This window comes from Euprymna scolopes, chromosome 37, assembly GCF_053919585.1.
Source record: "Euprymna scolopes isolate OS-2025 chromosome 37, ASM5391958v1, whole genome shotgun sequence".
Classification (NCBI taxonomy): domain Eukaryota; kingdom Metazoa; phylum Mollusca; class Cephalopoda; order Sepiida; family Sepiolidae; genus Euprymna; species Euprymna scolopes.
Window position 1 is genome coordinate 85847167 of NC_136518.1, and position 21732 is coordinate 85868898.

General features: G+C 37.0%; 1 protein-coding gene across 1 annotated transcript in view; it reads right to left on the reverse strand.

Annotated features, from left to right (window-relative positions):
- The window catches only part of LOC145261274 (phospholipase A-2-activating protein-like), a 62237-nt gene extending 47241 nt beyond the window's left edge, over positions 1-14996 (reverse strand). The window contains exon 1 of the mRNA XM_080119748.1: positions 14834-14996. Coding sequence (XP_079975874.1) covers positions 14834-14973 — 140 coding nt within the window. The 5' untranslated portion in view covers positions 14974-14996. The remainder of the gene's footprint in view (positions 1-14833) is intronic.
- Between the last annotated feature and the right edge of the window lie 6736 nt (positions 14997-21732).

The following is a 21732-nucleotide window of genomic DNA, read 5'->3' on the forward strand; positions in this document are numbered from 1 at the left end:
TTCACACGCAAAATTAAAAAAAAAAACAAAAAAACATTCAGCTCATAAAAAGGTAGAGTATTATGTTCTGCCCAACTCTTAATATTAAAAAAATAAACCCACAACGCATTAATTGCTATACTTTTTTTTTTTTTTTTTACAAGGTAGTCACCACTTATCAAGGCCCAGAAGCCACTCGGGGATAAGAGTTATTGTGTGTACAGTACGTTAGTGTTGGAGATTTGATAAAGTGTCTTACTTAAGGAGGCGGTTCATCAGGTATTTGTTTACATTAGACTTGGAGACATCCAGGTTGTAGTCAGATGGGAAACAGGCAACCGGAACAGAGTTCCACAGGTGTGCACTTCTAAGAAAGAAGCTTTGTTCATGGAATCTACGTTCTGATCTTGGCATAGATAAAGAGTGGGGAAAATTTTTGACAGTGGTTTCAGCTAGGCGAGTGTTTATCATGAAAGATTGGCAAGGGTGGACCAGAGATGGGAGTTCAGACGAGCACCTGCCATGGTAATAACGATAAAACAAAGATAGGCTCGCAACGTCTCTCCTGTGGGAAAGAGGTTGCAGAGAAGAGAAAAGGGCATCACCCACTAAGCCTATTTTGTACTCTGTCAAGGCAGGATAGGCTGTTTTTAGCAGCTCTTGCCCAGATGTGGCAGCAGTACTCCATCCTTGGACGTACTTGGCTTTTAAACAGATAGAGAATTGCGTCAGGGGTGAGATATCTTCTGGAGCGGTAGAAGGATCCTACCATTTTTCCAGCGACCTTGGCAACTGACTTGATGTACGTATTCCATTTCAGGTCAAGAAGCTTATCAAAACATGGAGCTTCCCCTAGACGAGAGCCACCCATTTCAATTGATGCCAGATGGGGATCAGAGAGTTGATGATGTAAAGATAGGAGCTTGGTTTTAGATGCATTAAAGGTAACCAGCCATCTCTTCCCCCACTGTACCATGTGCTCAAGATCAGAGGAGAGAGAATCTGAGAGAACTTTGTCATTTACGGCTTTTGATGTGTTGCCATAGATGGTCGTGTCATCAGCATAGATGTTAACAAATGATTTAAGTATGTGTTTTGGGAGATCATTGATGTATATCAGGAAGAGAGTTGGGCCTAGGATGGATCCCTGAGGGACTCCAGCATTAATATTGAGGGCCTCTGATTTCTGCCCATGAACCACTACTCTTATGAGCCTATCGGAGAGAAATTATTTAATGATCGAGAAAACATTTCCAGTTATACCGTAGCTGGAAATCTTATGAAGTAGGCCCTTATGCCATACCTTATCGAAGGCCTTTGATATGTCAAGAGCAATTGCCCTAGAGAGGAAGCCTTTGTCAAGAGATTCGCTAATCCCATGAAATATAACAGTTAGCACATCTGCTGTAGATCTGGCAGAATGGAAACCATATTGCATGTCACTAAGAAGGTTATTTCTGCTGAGGTGGTTGACTACTTCTCTATTTAATATGGATTCCAGCAGCTTACTCATGACAGACAGGAGGCTTATTGGTCTGTACTGAGAGGGAGAGGACTTATCACCTGAATTCTTAAATACAGGGCATACTGATGAGGTTTTCCAGCGTGTTGGGAAGCACTTCTCTTTAAGGCAACGCTTGAAGAGTTTTGTAAGTATGGGGGCAAGTTCTGGTTGAAGCTTTTTCAGCACTATAATTGGAATGCCGTCAGGGCCAGTTGCTTTACTGGAATCAAGGTTCTTGATTAGCTTGGCGACATCACACACAAATATTTGTATGTTGCATGGCGTGTTGTCTGTTATAGGAGGAAATACGGGGAGTTGATGGCCATCGTCGCATAGGGTAGAATTAGCTGCAAAGTTCTTGGCAAATAGTTTGGCCTTATCTGATGCTGACGAGATGACCTCAGGTCCATTGATGATGGTTGGGATAGAACGCACGCTTCTGTTCAGGATCCTGTTTGCTATTTGCCAAAACTGGTGAGAACCAAGCCGCTGCTCAGCTACTTTGGATTTAACGGACTGAGCATATAGCTCTCTTGCATTTTTTATTACTCTTTTGCAGTGGTTGCTGGCAGTCCTGAAGGCAGCTTTAATCTCAGTGCATCTATTACGTTGGTAGCTATGGAAAAAGTGATTTCTGTGCGCGATGGCAGCAGCACATTCTGGGGAGAACCATGGCTGGCTGTTAGGTTTTTGTTGGAATTTTTTGGATGGTATGAATTGGTCTATGCCTACAATTAGCCACTCTGTCAGGTCTGATACTATGGAGGACACATCCTTTTAAAACATGGAATGCAGTGGTAGACCGGATATAAGTGTATGGAAGCTATCCCAGTCAGCGGTAGAGTATCGATATACAGTACGGTGGAGAGGTACATCTCCAGGCTTATTGCATTTAGTTTTTATCTTAACTGATACAACCGCGTGGTTGGAAGATCCCAGAGACAGAACGGAACTTGAACATAGCTTGGGGGAAGTTGTGAGAAAAAGGTCTAGAAGGCTCTAGCATACTGACCGGAAGTATCGGGCACTCGGGTGGGTTCGCAGACAATCTAGGTGAGGTCATAGGCAATGACAGAACCTCACCTCATCATCTGTCTTGTTAGAGTGGGTCAGCCATTCCGCATTGTGGACATTGAAGTCACCACAAATGTGGATGTTAGCTGAAGGGTGAGCAGACAGGATGTGGTCAATTTTTTCAGATATGCTCTTAAGGATAGTAACTCCGCTGTTGTGGAGGCGATAGAGAGCAAATATAAATGCAGTGGTGTAAGCAAGTGCAACCTGGAAGCACATATAAGGTAAATTAGGGTCTTCTCTGGAGATATCCCTACCACACGGAAAGCCATCTTTAATGTAGGCACATATTCCATGGTGATCTTGGGGATCAGATTTAGATGTTAAGTTAGAGTATCCTTTAATTATTAATCCTTTAGTTTTGGAAATTAATTTGAATATGTGTGAAAAGCATGGAATCTAATTATTATTAAATAATGATACGCAATGTTTGTTTATTTTTTTAATCTAATATAATGCTTTTAGGAAATAAGTATTAGATTGTCTGGAAAGTTTGTGCAAAATTTTAAAAGAAATGAAAAGTCAAAAAATATATAACATTAAATATTTAATGAAATGTTCATAAAGAGTGAATTTTTGGAATGTTAAACTTTTTTTAACAGTTCTCGTGTTGTGTGTAATGTGGGTTATCATCTTGATTTGGTTGGCTTCCTTAAAGCGTAGTCTGCTTGAGCAGTCTTCATCATTATGACCAAAATCTTCAGTTCTAAACGTTTTTTTAAGTTTTTTTTTACAAAGGAGTTACCACTTATCAAGGCCCAGAGGTCACTCGAGGATAAGGGTTAATAAGTATACAGTGGTCAATGGGACAGTGACGTAGTAATTGTTAGCAGTGAAAATTTGGTAAATTGGATTACTTAAGGGGAACGGCTCATCATGAACTTGTTTATGTTGGACTTGAAGACGACCATATTATAGTCAGCCGGAAAGCAGATGAATGGAGAGAGTTCTACAGGTGTGCAGTTCTAAGAAAAAAGTTTTGTTCATGGAATCTATGTTTAGGTTTAGGCATGGATAAAGAGTGGGGAGAAATTATTGATTGTGTTTTTAGCTAGATGAGCATTTCTCGTGAATGTTTGGTGAGGGGGGACCATACATTGGAGCTCAGACGAGCACTTGCCATGAAAATAATGATAAATCAGAGACACTTCAAACACTTCCATATAGATTTATCAGCTAATGCACCATCATTCTACATATTTTTTTCGTTGTTTGCAATGTATTTCTTATCCTTTATGGCAATGGAAAAACATCAAGTACATTAAATGAGTTTTACAATCTTCCATTTTCAAAATTAACACCAGTTAAATAGACTAACTTTCTTTTTCAAGAAATAGCCCGAAGTAGTGTTGTATAGGTGACAGACAATGCTGATCAAAGAATCAAGATCATGAAACAATAAAAGGAAATATTTTAACTGGATTAGAATTGCTAAAAGTATTTCAAATTGAATGTCAAAGTAAGCGAACAATTAGATTCTGATCAAGGAATGTGGGGTGATGTAAATATAAGTCAAACAAAGACAGCCAGTTAGACAGAAGAGAGAAGAGCCGACACGCTTCTGCCATCGCTGCAACAACCACACACCACTCCATACCGATTCAAACTCTTTCTCTTGTCATAATATCACTGTAATGTAAATAAAACTTTGTAGATTTAACTAGTTGTTACTTGATTAAAAAAAAAAAAAGCATGATCATCAGAGTGTATATACTTTGACACACATTTTGTAAAAGTGCAAACCATAATTTATATAGATGACAATATTACAGTAGGATCTAACCAGAACTGTAGGTATACAACACCTGTCAATTTGACAGTTTTCTACTCTTGCCCTCGTGCAACCTCAAAATTTCAAACTTGCTTACAAAAGGTTGTTGCTCTGATAAACACACGAACAATGGTCGTAGTCCATCAACTACTGTTCTTCTAATCGTGATTAAAAGATAAAAAAGAGCAATGTTTGGCACCAGTCAGCAAATTTGGTAGTACTAAGGAATAAAAGTTACTTCAAGTAAAGCAAAAAAAAAAAAAAAAAAAAAAACAAAAGATTTACGTCGAAAAGTAATTTAGTAAAACACATTTGTATATACGGCTATATATTGGTTCAGCACTTCTAATTTTTGTGTTTTCAGACTAGCAATTAACAACAAGTTCAGGTAGTATGTTTGGTCTGGCAATTTCAACCCAAGTCTAGTGTTGATCTATAAACGACATCTGTTCAAGTGCCAAACAAAATAGAGTCCTGGAAGCCTTCAAATTATATTGACAATTGGACATTTGGAACTGGTTGGGGTTCTATTTATCTTTGTCTCTGCTATTAAATAAAAATCAGTGTGTGTGTGTGTGTGTGAGTGTGTGTGTTCCTTCCTTATAGGTTCCAAAACGGCTGAATTTATCTTTTGCAAATTTCACACAAAGTTAATTTATATTTCTGGCAGTGTTCTTAAATATGTTTTGTACAGAAATTCATGCGATAAGTATCAAAAGTCGAAAACATCTGATCTTAAAAAGTTTTTCTTCTCTTATTGGTAAAAAGAATTTTTACAGGGGAATATTTTACGTTACACTGCTGTAATGTAAATTTTTTTTTGTTTTTTTATCTATAAGAGAAGAAAGACTATTCTTTAGATTGTCAAGCCCAAAATATCAGTTGACATGATTTTGTAAACAAACGCAGATTGAATTTGATGAACGACATTATCATTACTATTTTTATATTTTTTTTTGTGAATTAGTCTACCGGCAAATTATTCCTCATATCAGTAGAGGATTGATTAATAATACGCAATCGTCATAAATTAAAATATCATATTGTACGACCAGGCAACCCCGGGCGGCCAGCTAGTTTTCATATAGGTTTAAATTAATGTATTTTAAAAACACATTAGTTCCACAATTTTATTTACAACTCAGCGATTTTCAATTTCCAAAGAAATCCCTTCCTTCCTCTGTCAAATGACAGTTTCTAACTTTTTTGTGAAGTAAAAACTATACGAAGTAAAAACTATATGAAGTAAAAACTATACGAAGTAAAAACTATACGAAGTAAAAACTATACGAAGTAAAAACTATATGAAGTAAAAACTATATGAAGTAAAAACTATATGAAGTAAAAACTATATGAAGTAAAAACTATATGAAGTAAAAACTATATATGAAGTAAAAACTATATGAAGTAAAAACTATATGAAGTAAAAACTATATGAAGTAAAAACTATATGAAGTAAAAACTATACGAAGTAAAAACTATATGAAGTAAAAACTATATATGAAGTAAAAACTATATGAAGTAAAAACTATATGAAGTAAAAAAAAAAAAAAGCTGCACCGGTTATGCAGTAGAAGGCAGACAAGGAACTGCTGCATTGTACTGCCTTCCTCTCCACATTCGATGGTTAGGTCAGCTTTGTAGCTCCCAAGAAATAATTATATTTGTGCTCGAATACAAAGTGATCCTTTTTTTAGCTAGATTTTTCCCACATTAAAAACCAACATTATATTATACTTTTTGTGGTAATTCTTGTAAATAATGAATATTCTTACTTTGAAGCACGTGTTTATACAAAAGTTTTGGAGTCTTTCCGCAGTCGTCTGTATTATTGTTGTATTCTGCAAAATCTTCTTTTTTTTTTTTTTTTTTTTATTACATTTTCACCCCAAACAAGGCAAATAGTCACTTTGGTGTAGGGGGCTACTATCAGGGGCAACAACTACTGTAGGGATTTGGGCAGCAAGATGTCGGTTCACGTTACACTTGAACTTCTGCATGTCAGTACTGTTGGGGAAGCAGGGACCTGGAATGGAATTCCAAAGTCTAACGGTTCTGGGGAAGAAACTATTGGAGTAGAAAGATCTTTTACATCTAGGGATCTCTACAGTGTGGGGGTGGGATTTAGCAGCCTGTCGGGTTTGTTGAGGGTGCTCACATCGTGGGGGCACAAGTGTCTGCAGTTCGTCAGAGCATTCATCACTAAAATACTTGTAGAACAGGCAGAGAGATGCAACATTTCGTCGATGGGACAGAGGCTGAAGCTTAGATGACAGTTCAGGGCCTATCAGGTTTGCGACTCTCTTTTGAACCTTGTCAAGGAGCGAGGGACTAGTAGCAGATGCACCAGCCCAAATGTGACAGCAATAAATGGTGGCCTTATAGAGGTACAGGATACTTTCGGGTGTTAGTAGTTGTCTAGCACGGTAGAGAGAGCCCACCTTTCTTGCAGCGGCCCTGGCAATGCCTTCAATGTAATTGTTCCAACTCATGTTTCCTGTGAACGTTAGGCCAAGGAGTTTGAAAGATGTACTCTCAGATAAAGAGTCGTTGGCCATTGCTATAGGTGGTAGAGAGGGTTTCTTGTAATTATTGAATGAAACTAGTTTAGTCTTGGCAGCATTGAACGCGACCAACCACTTTTGTCCCCATTCTACTACAGATTGGAGGTCTTCCTCTAGTGTTTCTGCCATTTCTTTAGAAATGTGTTCATTCGTCTTCCTGTCGTGCCTGCCATAGAGTGTAGTGTCATCAGCATATATACCCATCTCAGAGGCAATTTTGTCGGGGAGGTCATTTATGAATATCAGGAACAATAGAGGTCCAAGGATAGAACTCTGGGGCACCCCCGCATTTATATCATATTGTTTAGATGTACGACCGTCGAGGACAACCTAGATTTTTCTTTTATCTAAGAAGGATTTAATTATGTTAAGTATTCTTCCAGTGATACCATATGATCTAATTTTCCTGAGGAGACCCTCATGCCATACCCTGTCAAAAGCCTTATATATATCTAGAGCTACCACTCTGCCCTCCTCCGCTTTGTCCAGTGAATGACCGGTGTTTTCTGAAATGGGAGGGAAGATCATAGAAAAGAAGAATTCCCATGTTCATAGAAATGGGGAGGGGCCATTCTCAAGCTGTAGTCTGGTCTCTTTTAGAGATGTTTAGGATTCCACATGAAGAAACTTAATAGCATTATGTGGCATTGCACTTGACTTTAGTAATTCAGAAAAATAAAACTGGAAAGAAATAAAAAAAAATCCAGGTCTGCATTTTTTTTTTACACTCGAGTCCTTGTACCGGAAAAATATCCAGTAAATAAAACGTTGTTTAGTAAATCATTTTTTTTTTTTTTTGCATTTCTATACACCAAACATGGATATAAATATCACTAAAACATCCGCTGGGTCATAAGCTTCTTTTCGGTACCTTACTTGCCGATAGGCTGAGATAAATCATGTCTGTCTGTCTCTCACTCTCTCTCTCACTCACTCACTCTCACACACACACACTAACAGAGATAATAACTTCCGATGAATACCAGAAAAATATCCAGTAAATAAAACGTAGTTTAGTAAATCGTTATTTTTTTGCATTTTTTTTTTTTTTTGCATTTCCATACACCAAACATGGATATAAATATCACTAAAACATCCGCTGGGTAATAAGCTTCATTTTGATACCTTACTTGCCTAGGTGGATTGCCTGTAGGCTGAGATAAACTGCGTCCCCTCCCCCCATAGACAGACATTATGAAAATTTATAATAAGATAAGTCGTTTATTACCATTTTTCTTTTTCCCCGTCTCGAGGCCAGCTTAAAAGTCTCTTGCTTCTACTCCACTACATACTGACCGCAGAACAGCCATGTCTTATACGTCCATCTTTTTCGACCACACTTTCTTCTCAACCGCACGCTGACCACAGCAAGCCCATTCTCGCCTTCACTTTACATGTTTGTCTTCTTTGGAACTGACGCTTTTCTTTTTTTGTGACCACGTGGTATCCTTTTTTTTTTTTTCTTTTTTGTTCACACGCTAGCTGGCATACACTTTCTAATTTGCATACACATTCAAGCGCTGCTCCTGCTGCTAATAAAATCGCTTGCTATCCATCCTTTCGCTGCTACTGCTGCTATTTTCATATGCGCTCAGTTACAACTTCAGTGAAAAAGAATGTGAAATAAAACCCAGGAAACTGAAACTACTAAGGCAGATATACAAGATAAAAAAAAAAACGATGGTACATACATTGGTTGGTAACATACAAAAATACTTGGAGGATAGAATGACTTTAGAGGGAAAGCACCACCTAGATGTAAACTGGAAAGACACGAAGACCGCTGGAATCCTGAGGAGCTTATTGTTTATGAAAGTCTAGAAGTTTTAGAAAAGACTAGCAGGGAGACCAGATTGCCAGGGATTGAATGCGGATCAACGAACATTCCACACTTCCAATACTTTTATTGTCATCGAAATCGGTAAAATTGCCATTTCCATCCTCAGGTTGTTGGGTATTTTCCACTGAAACTGTACTCCTTTGAACAGATTTGCACCCAGTTTCTTCTTTCCCCTCGATTTCTATTTCACCATTACCTCAGTAAGGGAGGTTCCGTCAGCCCTTGTACTTTCCCTACTTTACTCATTTTTTTTTTTTTGGGGGGGGGGGGTCTCCAATTAACCATATCTCTTGGTAGTTAATTAAATGACTTAAATATTGATTTATATCTCGGCAATGAATATCAGAATTGTTATTTTAGTTACAAAAAAAAAAAAAAAAGAGATGCCTTGTGATATGCATTTCCAGCAGGACTTTCTGATCATCCAAACTTCTGAGATAAACGACTTCTTAATCTTGATCAATGCAATTACTCTTCTCTCCTAACATTAGCGATTCCTAATTTTCCAAAGTTTGAGAACTTTCAATTTTTGCTAAGTATAATCTCTTGTTCTTATATTTCTCATTATTTTCTTCTTCTAACTTACAAGCATGGCACTTTAGTTTCTTTTAACCCTTTTAAGCGTTACTATTATTATCACATTCTGTTGAAACATGAACTATTAAACATTGTCATTTTCTATTTTACCGTTTTTCGAAAAAAAAAAAAAAAAAAAGCACAGCGCAACAGTCATAAGGGGCTATTATTTAAGACCATGGTAACATAAGTGCATAAGTACCAAAAATGTAATGTAAAGAAGTCTTTTCGTTTCCGGAACCCGGGTTTATTTTTGTGTAGTCGTCTTTTCTTTGTTGTAACTTGCCAAATTTTACCGATATGGAAAGCCATTGGGCTGATCTATACAAGCACCTAAATTTTACAAAAAATCTAACAAAAACTGGTCATTTGTATTATTTGGATTCATTGGACACTCATCTTTAGTTTTATTTTCACGTTTCGGTCGATGTAACCTCCGACCTTCTTCAGATGTATCTTGTCAAATTCGAGATTAAATTCATTGAAACATTGTGAAAATCACACTCAAGATGAGAACAGTAGTTCAAAGATTCTAAATAATACGAATAACGAATCTTCATCTCAAAACTCTGTTAATATTACACTTGAACTTCTATACAGTCAGGGAAGCAGGAGCCTGGGAGAGAATTCCAGAGTCTAGCAATTTGAAGGAAGGAGCTATTTAAATAGAAGGCTTTATGGCATCTAAGGATCCCTACAGTGTAGTGGCAACATTTTGCTGCTTGGTCGAGGATATTTATGCCACTTGGACTTTGTCTGAGCTCTTACCATTAAAGTACTTGTAAAAGAAAGACAGAGGGATGCAACATTTCGATGATGAGACAGAGGTTAGGGTTTGGCCAACAGTGTGGAACCTATAAAGTTGGGGACTTTTTTTTTAACTATTTAGGAGTGGGAGACTAGTGGCAGATGCATCCACCCAGATGTGACATTATTCCATGCATGGGTGAATAGTGGTTTTGTCGAGATACAAGATACTCTCAAGTGTGAGTAGTCTTCTAGCACACTAGAGAGAGCCCACCTTTCTCGCAGCAGTCTTGGCAATTACCTCAATGTATTTGTTCCAGTTTATGTTTGTGAATATTAAGCCAAGGAGCTTGAGAGAAGTACTTTCAGGTAGTGTATCATTAGCCATGGCAATCAGTGGTTGAGACGGTTTCTTGTAATTATTAAATGAAAATAAGCTTAGTCTTGGCAGCGTTGAAAGTTACCATCAAGTTTACCTCATTTAAAAAAAAATTTTTTTATTACATTTTCACACCAAACAAGACACATTGCCACTTTTATGTAGGGGCTACTATCAGGGACCTAAGTTGCAGGGGTACTATGTAGGGAGTTTAGCAGCAAGATGTTTGTTCACATTACACTTGAACTTCTGCATGTCAGTACAGTTGGGGAAGCAGGAAACCGGAAGAGAATTCCAAAGTCTTGCAGTTCTGGGGAAGAAGCTATTAGAGTAAAAGGCCTTTCTTACATCTAGGGGTCTCAACTGTGTAGGGGTAGAACTTCACTGCTTGTCGGGTTTGTTGGGAGTATTTTCGTCAAGGGGGTACAAGGGCTTGTAGTGCGTCAGAACACCTACCATTAAATTACTCGTAAAACAGGCAGAGAGATGCAACATTTCGTCAGTGGGACAGGGGCTGAAGTTTAGATGACAGTTCGGGACCTATTAGGTTGGCGAGTCTCTTTTGAACCCTGTCCAGGAGCGAGAGACTAGTAGCAGATGGACCAGCCCAAATATGACAGCAGTACGCCATACATGGGCGAATGGTGGCTTTGTAGAGGTACAGGATACTTTCAGGTGTAAGTAACTTTCTAGCACGGTAGAGAGAGCCCACCTTCTTTGCAGCAGCTTAGCAATGATCTCGATGTATCTATTCCAACTCATGTTTCCTGTGAACGTTAAGCCAAGGAACTTGAACAAAATGCTCAGGTAAAGTATCTCTAGCCATAGCTATTGGTGGTAAGGTTTCATGTAATTATTTAAGAAAATGAGCTTTGTCTTGGCAGCGTTGAATGTTACCATCCATTTTTGATCCTATTCCACTACAGGCTGAAGGTCTTCCTCTAGGGTTTTGGCCATTACCTTAGATATGTGCTCATTAGTTTTCCCCACGTGCCTGCTATAGAGCGTGGTGTCGTCGGCAAATATGCCCATCTCAGAGACAATTTTATCAGGTAAGTTATTCATGAATATTAGAAATAATAAAGGCCCAAGGATCAATCCCTGAGGTACACCCGCATTTATATCAAATTTTTTGGACGTACACCCATTGATTGAGGACAACCTGGATTCTTCTCTCATTTAAGAATGATCTAATTATGCTTAGCATTCATCCAGTTTGAAAATCTTAGTAAAAAGAAAAAGATACAGTGCAAGTCCATAAGTCAACATTAAAATACAGAACAATCTTTATGATGTACATATCCGTCATGGATAGAAAATGTCATATTCCAAAAATCATGTAAACTGATCAACTAGTTTTGGTACTTATGCACTTTTGTTACCATGCTGAAATAATAACATTATTTAGAAAGCCATTCTTAACATGGGAAGGGGAGTGTGTTTTCTAACTGTTCTTTACTTTCATTTAATCTAATAAAAAAAGATATTGTAAAACTTGAAAATACTATTTTAAAAAATAGCGTGGTAACAAAAGTGTATAAGCACCGTAGTTTTTTTTTTTATATATATATATATATATAAATGAAATCATTTTTAAACGATTTTATGTGACTGATGTGAAATCATCAGCATTGCAAGGCTGGTCTCGCCAGTTTTAATTATTGTGAAGTTATCTGCTCTTGTTTGTTTTAGGTGACGATACAAGACAGTCCCTTTCTGGTTGCTCATAAATTTTGATTTTCTTAGTTAAAAATAAAATTACTTGATCGGTTTTACCTGATTTTTAGAATTTAACATCTTTGTTCCATGACGGGTAAAAAAGTTTTTTTTTCTTTTTTTTTAGATTGAACTGTGAACTTGCACCAGACTATTTTAGAATTTCAAGAAGGGATACATTTCAAGTGTATTTAATAAAGAAGCCAACAGATGAAAAATAAAAAAGCGGTTAAAAATATATATAACAAATAATTGTTACTAAAGGCAAAATAAGTTATTCTTCTATTTATCTGAATAAGTTTTGTGTGTTTTAACGGAATTTTAAGTATTTATTCGATTCTAAAACAAGTAAGGTTGAGTTGGTAAGCTAAACCCTCTCTGGCATATCAATAAAGGTACAAAAGTTCAAAAATTAACACAATACTGATAGAAATCCACCATATAAGTGTCATGAAAAGTGACGTGGGAGTGTTCTACTTTTTTATAAACAATTACGTGTGATTTTACGATCTTGCCAGTCAGACTTAGAGTTAGTGGTAAATAAATAATTAGAAAATTCATTTTTGGTATTTATGCAGAAATATGTGAAGTGCTATTTTTTAAAACAGAATTTTCAAGTTTAATTCGATTTTTGGTGAAAGTGCACTGGGGGACCACCCGAAGATGATCAATGCACGGTTGCCGCACTGGTTGTTCAATCTGCAAAGGGTGTTTATTCCGAAAGCCGTTCTTAACATGGGGAGGTTGGGGGTGTTTATTCCGAAAGGCATTTTCTCATTTTCAACCTCCTCGTAATCAACTTTTTAAAAGGTAAATCTTCGGGTGGTCCCCCAGTGCACTTTCACCCAATTTTTTACGGTATCTTTTGCTTATTATATTCTTAGATGACAGTACAGATTAAGTGACCCCCCCCCACCTCTCTACCCATGTTTAGAATGGTCTTTTTAATAACGTTATTATTTCGGCACGGTCTGTATTCTACGGGAGTACCCATTTTTTTTGCGGGGGGGGGGGGGTGATTTAGCTGAAGATGTTAATCAACAAATTTACCAAATAAATAAACACGCAACAACAACCTAAAAACTACAATGAAACAATGCAAATAAATTAAAAAAAAAAAAAAAAAAAAATGTGCTAGTGCACTTACTGATCCGCGCTTTTTTTAAAAATCGTATTTCCAAGTTTAATTAAAGTTTTAGGATATGTTTTTTTTTATTCAATTGTAAGGTTAAAGTATAGAATAGGTACAAAACACCCTCTCCTCCCTATGTTAAGAAAGAATGGCTTTTTAAATAACGTTATTATTTCAGCACGGATCAATAAGTGCACTAGTACCCCCCCCCCCTCAAATAAAAACAAAGAAAACAGTGCTTATACAGTGTTACTTGTTTAAAATTGTATTTTTAAGTTAAATTCAAGTTTTACGATAAATGTCACGGTAACATTTATTTATTGGGTGTGTTTCTACCATTTTTAAAAAATTTATTTCTTATTTTGAAGTGATTATCGAGTTTGCAAAGTCTTCATCGCGGCCATGTTTTCTTGTTCTCCGGCAGCGTTCAACATTACTTGTTTTTCGGACCGAATAAACATTTTACATTAAATAAAAACACTAAAAACTCATCCAATTAGGTAGAAAATTAACTTATCTTGCCTTTGACAAGATTTATTTGTTACATATTTGAATTTTGACAACTTTTTCGAATCTATGTGTATAATAAAACAAACCCGAATGGCTTTCTAAATGATAACGTCATTATTTCAGCACGGTAACATAAGTGCATAAAGTACCAAAAAATGTAATGTAAATAAGTCTTTTCATTTCTGGAACCCGGGTTTATTTTTGTGTAGTCGTCTTTTCTTTGGCGGATTTTACCGATACAAAACGCCATTGGGCTGATCTATACAAGCACCTAAGTTAAACATCTAGGTACTCATGCAGAGAGTGATCCGTGCTGAAATAATAACGTTATTATTTTAAAAGCCATTCTTAACATGGGGATGGGAGGGTGTTTTTTTGTTTTTGTTTTTTTTTACCTATTCTGTACTTTAACCTTACAATTGAATAAAACACATCATAAAACTTTAATTAAACTTGGAAATACGATTGAAAAAATAGCGCGGATCACTCTCTGCATTAGCACCAAAATCTAACAAAGGCTGGTTTCGTATTATTTGGATTCATCAGACGATTATTCTCATCTTGAGTGTTAATTTCACAAGGTTTCGGTCGATATAACCTCCGGCCTTCTTCATGTGTATCTTGTCGAATTCGAAATTACATCGGCCAAAACATTATATGAAAATGACACTCAAGATGAGAACAATAGTCCGATGAATTCAAACAATACGAATAACCAATCCTCATCTCAAAAATTAAGAAACGTAACAAAGACCGATTTTTAATTTTTCTTCAATCACACGGAATCATAGAGACTATAATACAAATTTAAAAAAAAAAAAATAGTAAAAAAAATAGATTTAAAAATTTTTTGTGTTGCAAAAATAAACTAAATACAATTAATAATAAAAAGAAAATAATTCTCGTCTTATTACAAACTTGAACGAGAAATGTTTCGTTATTCTAATAGAAAAAGTGAAAATGCGGTGTTTACTGACGAAATGGAAAGTACGAAATTTTAGATTAAATTCTTAAATAAATAACATAAATATTAATTCTTACTCTTTTGGGGTCCAAATTCTAGATGTTCTATCCCTCGACCCGGAAATGATTGTATCGCCGAGTTGGGAATAAGTGGCGAGGGTTCGAACATCATTATCATGCCCTACAATTGTGCATCTAAGTTTATACAGCGACGCCATTTTTACGGTGTTCACCGAGGAATGTCCCTTCTCTTTTTTTCTTCTTTAATGTCAGCAGAGTAATTCCCCGACATCTCATCACGGCTATCTCGGTGGCTGTGCCCGTGCCCGTGCTCCCACCCAATGTCGTCTATGGCTATTAAAAAAAGTAAAAAAAAAAAAAGACCCAGATTTTAAGCAGGTTAATAAAAAAAAATTATATCAAAATTTAAAACTGGTCTAAATTATGACAAAGACGTATATTTAAAATATATAGTAGACTTAACAGTTGAGAAATCGAAATTTTTACCAAACGCATTAAACATTTAATTTTTCTACCGATTTGTATACTTGCAACGTTCTGAAACTCTTCTCAAGTTTTTTTTTTTTTTTAATTTCAAAACTACATTTCATTGAAAACAGTCTTTCAGTTGACCAGGAAAAATATGGTCACTTTTCGGTTTATTGATGTAAGCATTTACTCCTGAAAATAAATAAATAAATAAATAAAAAGATTTACACTCCCAGACTCTGGACGGTTACATTTCCAACACGTTTTGCAGACCAGCAAGATCAAAATACTTCACTTCTAGATCTATTTCTGACAACAGTTCCCGATAATTGTACAACAAATGCCCACAACCCACTCGGGAATGCTGATCACGCTGTGATAATGGTAGAAATCACCCTAAATTCTCGCTCTAAAACTGAAGACCCACTACTCAAAACAACGAGGTATTACAAAAAGGCTGAGTGGGAAGCCATCAGGGAACTCATCAGAGATGCCCCATGGTGAAATATCTTTTCTCTTCCAGCGGAACAGTGTGCAAATGAGACCACCGAATGGGTCAAAACTGCAATTGAAGCACATGTCCCCACACGGAAATTCTATTGCAAGCGCACTCCCTCAATGGTTTACTTCTGCTTGTGCAGCTGCCATTGCTCAAAGGCAGCATGCGTTCCGCAGATTCAACAGACAGTTCAAACAGACAGAAGTATATAGAAGCTAGAAATAACTGTAAGAAAGACGGATTACACTGAAATCACCAGAAAACTCATCGAAGTGCAGAAACTAGGAACCCATGATTTTTGGAAAATCTACAACAGTGTAGTAAATAATTGGCAGTCAACGATTCCTCCACTATCAAACAATCATGAAGTTGCTTGCACAGCAATGGACAAGGCTAATCTGCTTGCCAGTCGGTTTGCCTCAAATTCCACACTGGACCCGGCACACCACTCCCTCCCCGACTTTCCTTTGTGGACAGACGCCACACTAGACGATTTGAAAATCACCCCATCTCAGGTACATGGTATCATAAAAAAAACTAGACACCTCTAAAGCATGTGAACCAGATCTCATCCCGGCTGTGCTATTAAAAAAATGCTCTGCTGAGGTTGCTCTAGTCCTCTCCAAACTTTACAACAAATGCCTTAACGAATCTTGCTTTCCTGACTGCTGGAAAATTGCTTCAAGAATTCTGGTGAAAGAACTGACCCACTAAGTTATCACCCCATTAGCCTCCTCCTGCTTTTCGCCAAAATATTTGAGTTCTTAGTTAATCAAGCCCTAGTCCAACACCTAACAGATGCTAAACTCCTGACCGACAAACAATATGAATTTAGGCAAGTCCGTTCAACAGCAGATATCTTAACTGTAGTCTCTGAATGTATATACCGTTCAATGGACAAAACAGGGGAGGGTAGCACGGTAGCCCTTGATATATCTAAGGCTTTTGATAGGGTATGACACGATGGTCTTCTAAGGAAAATTAGATCATATGGTATCACTGGAAGAATACATAATGCAATTAAATCCTTCTTAGATAAGACAAAAATCCAAGTTGTCCTCGACAGTCGTACATCTAAACAATATGATATAAATGTGGAAGTTCCTCAGGGGTCTATCCTTGGACCTTTATTATTCCTGATATTCATAAATGACCTCCCTGATAAAATTGTTTCGGAGATGGCTATGACACCACTCTCTATAACAGGCACGAGGGGAAAACAAATGAACACATATCTAAGGAAATAGCAGAAACACTAGAGGATGACCACCAATCTATTGTGGAATTGGGACAAAAATAGATGGTCACATTCAATGCTGCCAAGACTAAACTTCTTTCCTTCAATAACTACAAGAAACCTTCTCTACCACCAATAGCAATGGCCAAGAACACATTGCCTGAAAGTACTTCTTTTAAACTCCTCGGCCTAACGTTTACAGGGAACATGAACTGGAATAGATACATTGAGAGCATTACCAAGGCTGCTGCAAAGAAGGTGGGCTCTCTCTACCGTGCTAGAAAATTACTTATGCCTGAAAGTATCTTGTACCTCTATAAGACCACCATTCGCCCATGTATGGAGTACTGTTGTCACATTTGGGCTGGTGCATCTGCTGCTTGTCTCTCAAAAGAGAGTCGCCAATCTGATAGGTCCCGAACTGTCATCTAGGCTTCAGCCTCTGTCCCATCGACGAAATGTTGCATCCCTCTGCCTGTTCTACAAATACTTTAATGGTGAATGCTCTGACGAACTGCAAGCACTTGTACCTCCTCGATGTAACTACCCCCCGACAAACCCAACAAGCAACTAAGTCCCACCCCTTTACAGTAGAGATCCCTAGGTGTAAGAAAGCCTTTTACTCCAATAGTTTCTTCCCCAGAACTGCAAGTCTTTGGAACTCCCTTCCGGAATTCTGCTTTCCCAATTGTACTGACATGCAGAAATTCAAATGTAATGTGAACAAACATCTTGCTACTCATTTCCCTTCATAATACCCCCGCAAATTATGTCCCCGATAGTAGCCCCCTATTTCAAAGTGGCACTGTGCCTTGTTTGGGGTGAAAATTGAATAAAAAAATTAAAAAATCCTAAAAGGGTTGATATGCCAACCAAACCAAAACTCTCTCCACATACACACACGTGGGGGTGGGGAGTCCATTTTTCTTTCTTTTTTTTTTTTTTACCTGACCATTTCCCTGGGTCATTTGTCTCTCTATCTTTGATACTTTTTTTTCCTTTCAGGGGTGAAAATTGAATAAAAAAACCCAAACAAAACAAACTCCCATCAACTCTAAGTGTGCGTAGCAAGTACCTCTCTCTGGTAGGGTAAGTTGTTTTTTTTATTTTTTTACTTTTTTTGTGAATGAACACTCTTGCCCATTATAGAAACTGACGCGGGGTTACTGATTATGGGAAGATGTGCAGAGGTTGCCAATTATAGGGACCCACGTGGACCCCTATTTTGTAAGAGTGTGAGTTGGTGTCCACCAATTCATAATTGAATCTATCAATTTTTAGGACTGACGTTGCAGGGGCTGAAATTTCTTGAAGTCAAAAGTAGGAGGGCATCCACAGGACCATCAAAGGTAAATCTAACAAGATCGCCGGTCGATAAAGGTTTACACCAAGGCACATCCTCACATAAATAAAAATAAAAAATATGGAAATAACTCTGAAAAACAACGATGCTTGACAAAGAACTCGGAATCACTGTATCAACATGCAATAAACATTTATTTACGTGTCAAGTTTAAATTGTTCCAACATAAGTGGCACTGGTCCTCAATATGACCTTAAACTATATCCAGTCATGAGGCCCCAGGTTGCAGGCTTTGGGGAGTGTGGAGCCACCCTTTAATTGCCATTGCTCCAAGGTCCACTCTGACCCAGAGTGGTAGTATCTGTTAGGGTCCCAACTATGGGTTAAATAGAAACCGACTTGAAAACAACAAATATATTCTATTAAAAAATTTTTCTTCAAAATCTTTGGATTAGACATTAAATAACCTGAAAAGGGTTGATATGCCGTAAAACAAAAACAACCAAACCATAAGTGGCCTGAGGTTTAATATCATGGATTTTTATTGTCAGCATGTCACGTGTGGCTTGGAATTAATGTGATTATTTTCAGAGAATAACAGTCCATAATCATGAGAGTGAAAGCATACGCTTGTGTTTATCTTGTAAGAAGAATAGGTTGAAATAAAATTGTTTGAAAGAGGAGAATTAAATTCTCATTCGATGCAAAAACTTCCCATGATGCTTGGCACATAAATTCAAGACAAGGGATTTTAACATCTGCCTTATGACGGAGTTAATCTGAACATACAGTTCTTGGGAAAACAAGAGAAAAACTGATTTGATTTTATGTGGCAAATCTTTATATAGAGATGTTCTCGAATGTTCCAGCCAGTACGTGAGTAAATGTAACATAGTTCCTTTGTTTTGTGTGTGTGGTGGTCGCATCACAATGTTGTGTGTCTGCGTGTTCTTCATATAGGTGGGATTGCTATGAAAATGTTCCTACCGGGGATTTGTTCCAGTCATATGTAGCGGTCACTACACCATAAGTGGATAGTCTGTTTTTTCAATAACAAAGGGAGAGTTTAGAATGAAATTTAGTTTTTAAATTTAATTTGAAATTAATAAATCTATATATCAATAAAAGTGAGAATGTGTGTGTGTATGTGAGAGAGGACACTTCTCAACCTATATACTCAATGAATTTTTGATCTCAGACTTGAAATTTGGTGTATAGGATTATCAGACATGTGGAAAACTTTTTAATCGGTTTTCATCCACAAGACCTGACTGCTAAGGGATCAAATTGAAAAATTGGTACGTGAGGTGGGGGGGGCCATCAGATTTTTATCTGTTTGTCAACTGTTTCACGAGTGCGCATGCATGAATTGTTCAGATGACAGATTATTTATGTTAAGAATAAGTAGGTGTGAAAACACTTTTTAAAGTTCGTGTCAAGCTAGCCGTATCGTACTTAACTCACTGTCTTTAGGTTTTGGTTTCAATCTCAGCTCGAGTATTTTTTTATACTTACAAGAAATGAACTGTTAAGAAAAAACATAATACTTGCATGCACGTCTCAGTTTCTGTATTAATTAAAATATAATATTTATGCATATTTTACGACTGGGCAACGCCGGGCAGCCTGCTAGTAAATAAATAAAAAGCTTGAAACCAACTTCAGAACGTTGAACATATACAGGTTGGGATAAAAATCAATTTTAATGCGTAATTTTTTGTTATTTTTCCCCGAGTTATTAGCTGTTAACTATGCTGCACGTTTACTCTTATTTTGGTAAAATTGCAGCCCTTTGCAAATTCATAAAATTTCCTTTCCACTCAGGTATAAGCGTTATTGCAAGTACAGTACGTTAGTGTGGAGATTTGATGAAGTGTTTACTTAAGGGGGAAGTTCATTAGGAATTTGTTAACATTGGACTTGAAGACATCCAAGTTGTAGTCAGGTGGGAAGCAGGCAGACGGAACAGAGTTCCACAGGCATGCAGTTCTAAGAAAGAAGCTTTGTTCATGGAATCCACGTTTTGATTTAGGCACAGATAAAGAGTGGGGGAAATTTTTCACAGTGGATTCAGCTAGACGGGTGTTTTTCGTGAAAGATTGGCGAGGGGGGACCAGAGATTATAGCTCAGACGAGCACCTGCCATGGAAATAATGATAAAACAAGGATAGGCTCGCAACGTCTCTTCTGTGGGAGAGAAGTTGCAGGGTAGAGAAAAGGGCATCCCCCACTAAGCCACGAAGTCTATTTTGTACTCTGTCAAGGCAGGATAGGCTGTTTTTAGCAGCTCCTGCCCAGATGTGGCAGCAGTATTCCATCCTTGGACGTACTTGGCTTTTATATAGATAGAGAATTGCATCAGTAGTGAGATATCTTCTGGAGCGGTAGAAGGATCCCACCATCTTTCCAGCGACGTAAATTGTAGCCCTTTGCAAATTCATAAAATTTCCTTTGGCACTTGTGCATTATTATTCTGAGGACAATTTTTATTGTCGTTTTCGAAGATCTCCAAATAGGAGAAGATAATTCAAGTAAACTATATCCGAAAATATTGAAGGTCCGCGTTAAAAACAATACAATACAATATAGTGGAAGATCCTGACAACTGCTGAGAATGATTTACTCAATCTATAAAAAACCGCTAGAAAGCGGTAACCCAGCAACGAGTAAGTTAATCTTGATACCAAGCGTTCAAGATACGTTCGAGTATCAATATCATCTTGTACCGTTGTACAACAAACTTGTTATAATTTATTCTGTGTGTTGTGTCTCGTTAGTTTATACTGATTATATTCCCTCGGGGCTATATCACAATAACACAAAATAAAACAGTAATTATTTGAACATTTATTAAATTAAAACAGAATTGAGAAAATTTCCTTAACAAAATCAAAATTCTGAAATAAATGGTTGTCATATAAAAATGCATGACTTTAAAAATTTGTTTTATCAAAAGGAAATTTGTGTTATCGTATTGTTTTTAATGCGACCCTTTAGCATTTTCAGATACGGTCTACTTGAATTGTCTCCACCTGTTATGAGGTCTTCAAAATGAAAAAAAAAAAAAAAATTAGCTCCAAAACAGTAATGCAGAAATGCCTATATTTTTGTTCAAATAAGATTCTACTTTCTGTTTTTTTTTTTTTTTAGCTAAATTTGTAGTAAAAACAAACAAGCAATAATTTTATTTATCCCAAACAAGGCATCTTGCCACTTGGACGTAAGGGGCTACTATTTAGGATCATGTCTAACAGGGTGTTGCAGAGAATTGAGAAGCAAGATTTCTGTTCACTTTGTATTTAAACTTCTGAATATCGATACAGTCAGGAAAGCAGAAATTACAGTCTAGCAGTTCAAAGGAAGAAACTATTAGAATAGAAAACTTATAGAATTTGTCATTTTCGTTAGTGGCATTGTAGAAGAGTACAAGAGAGAGAGAGAGAGAGAGA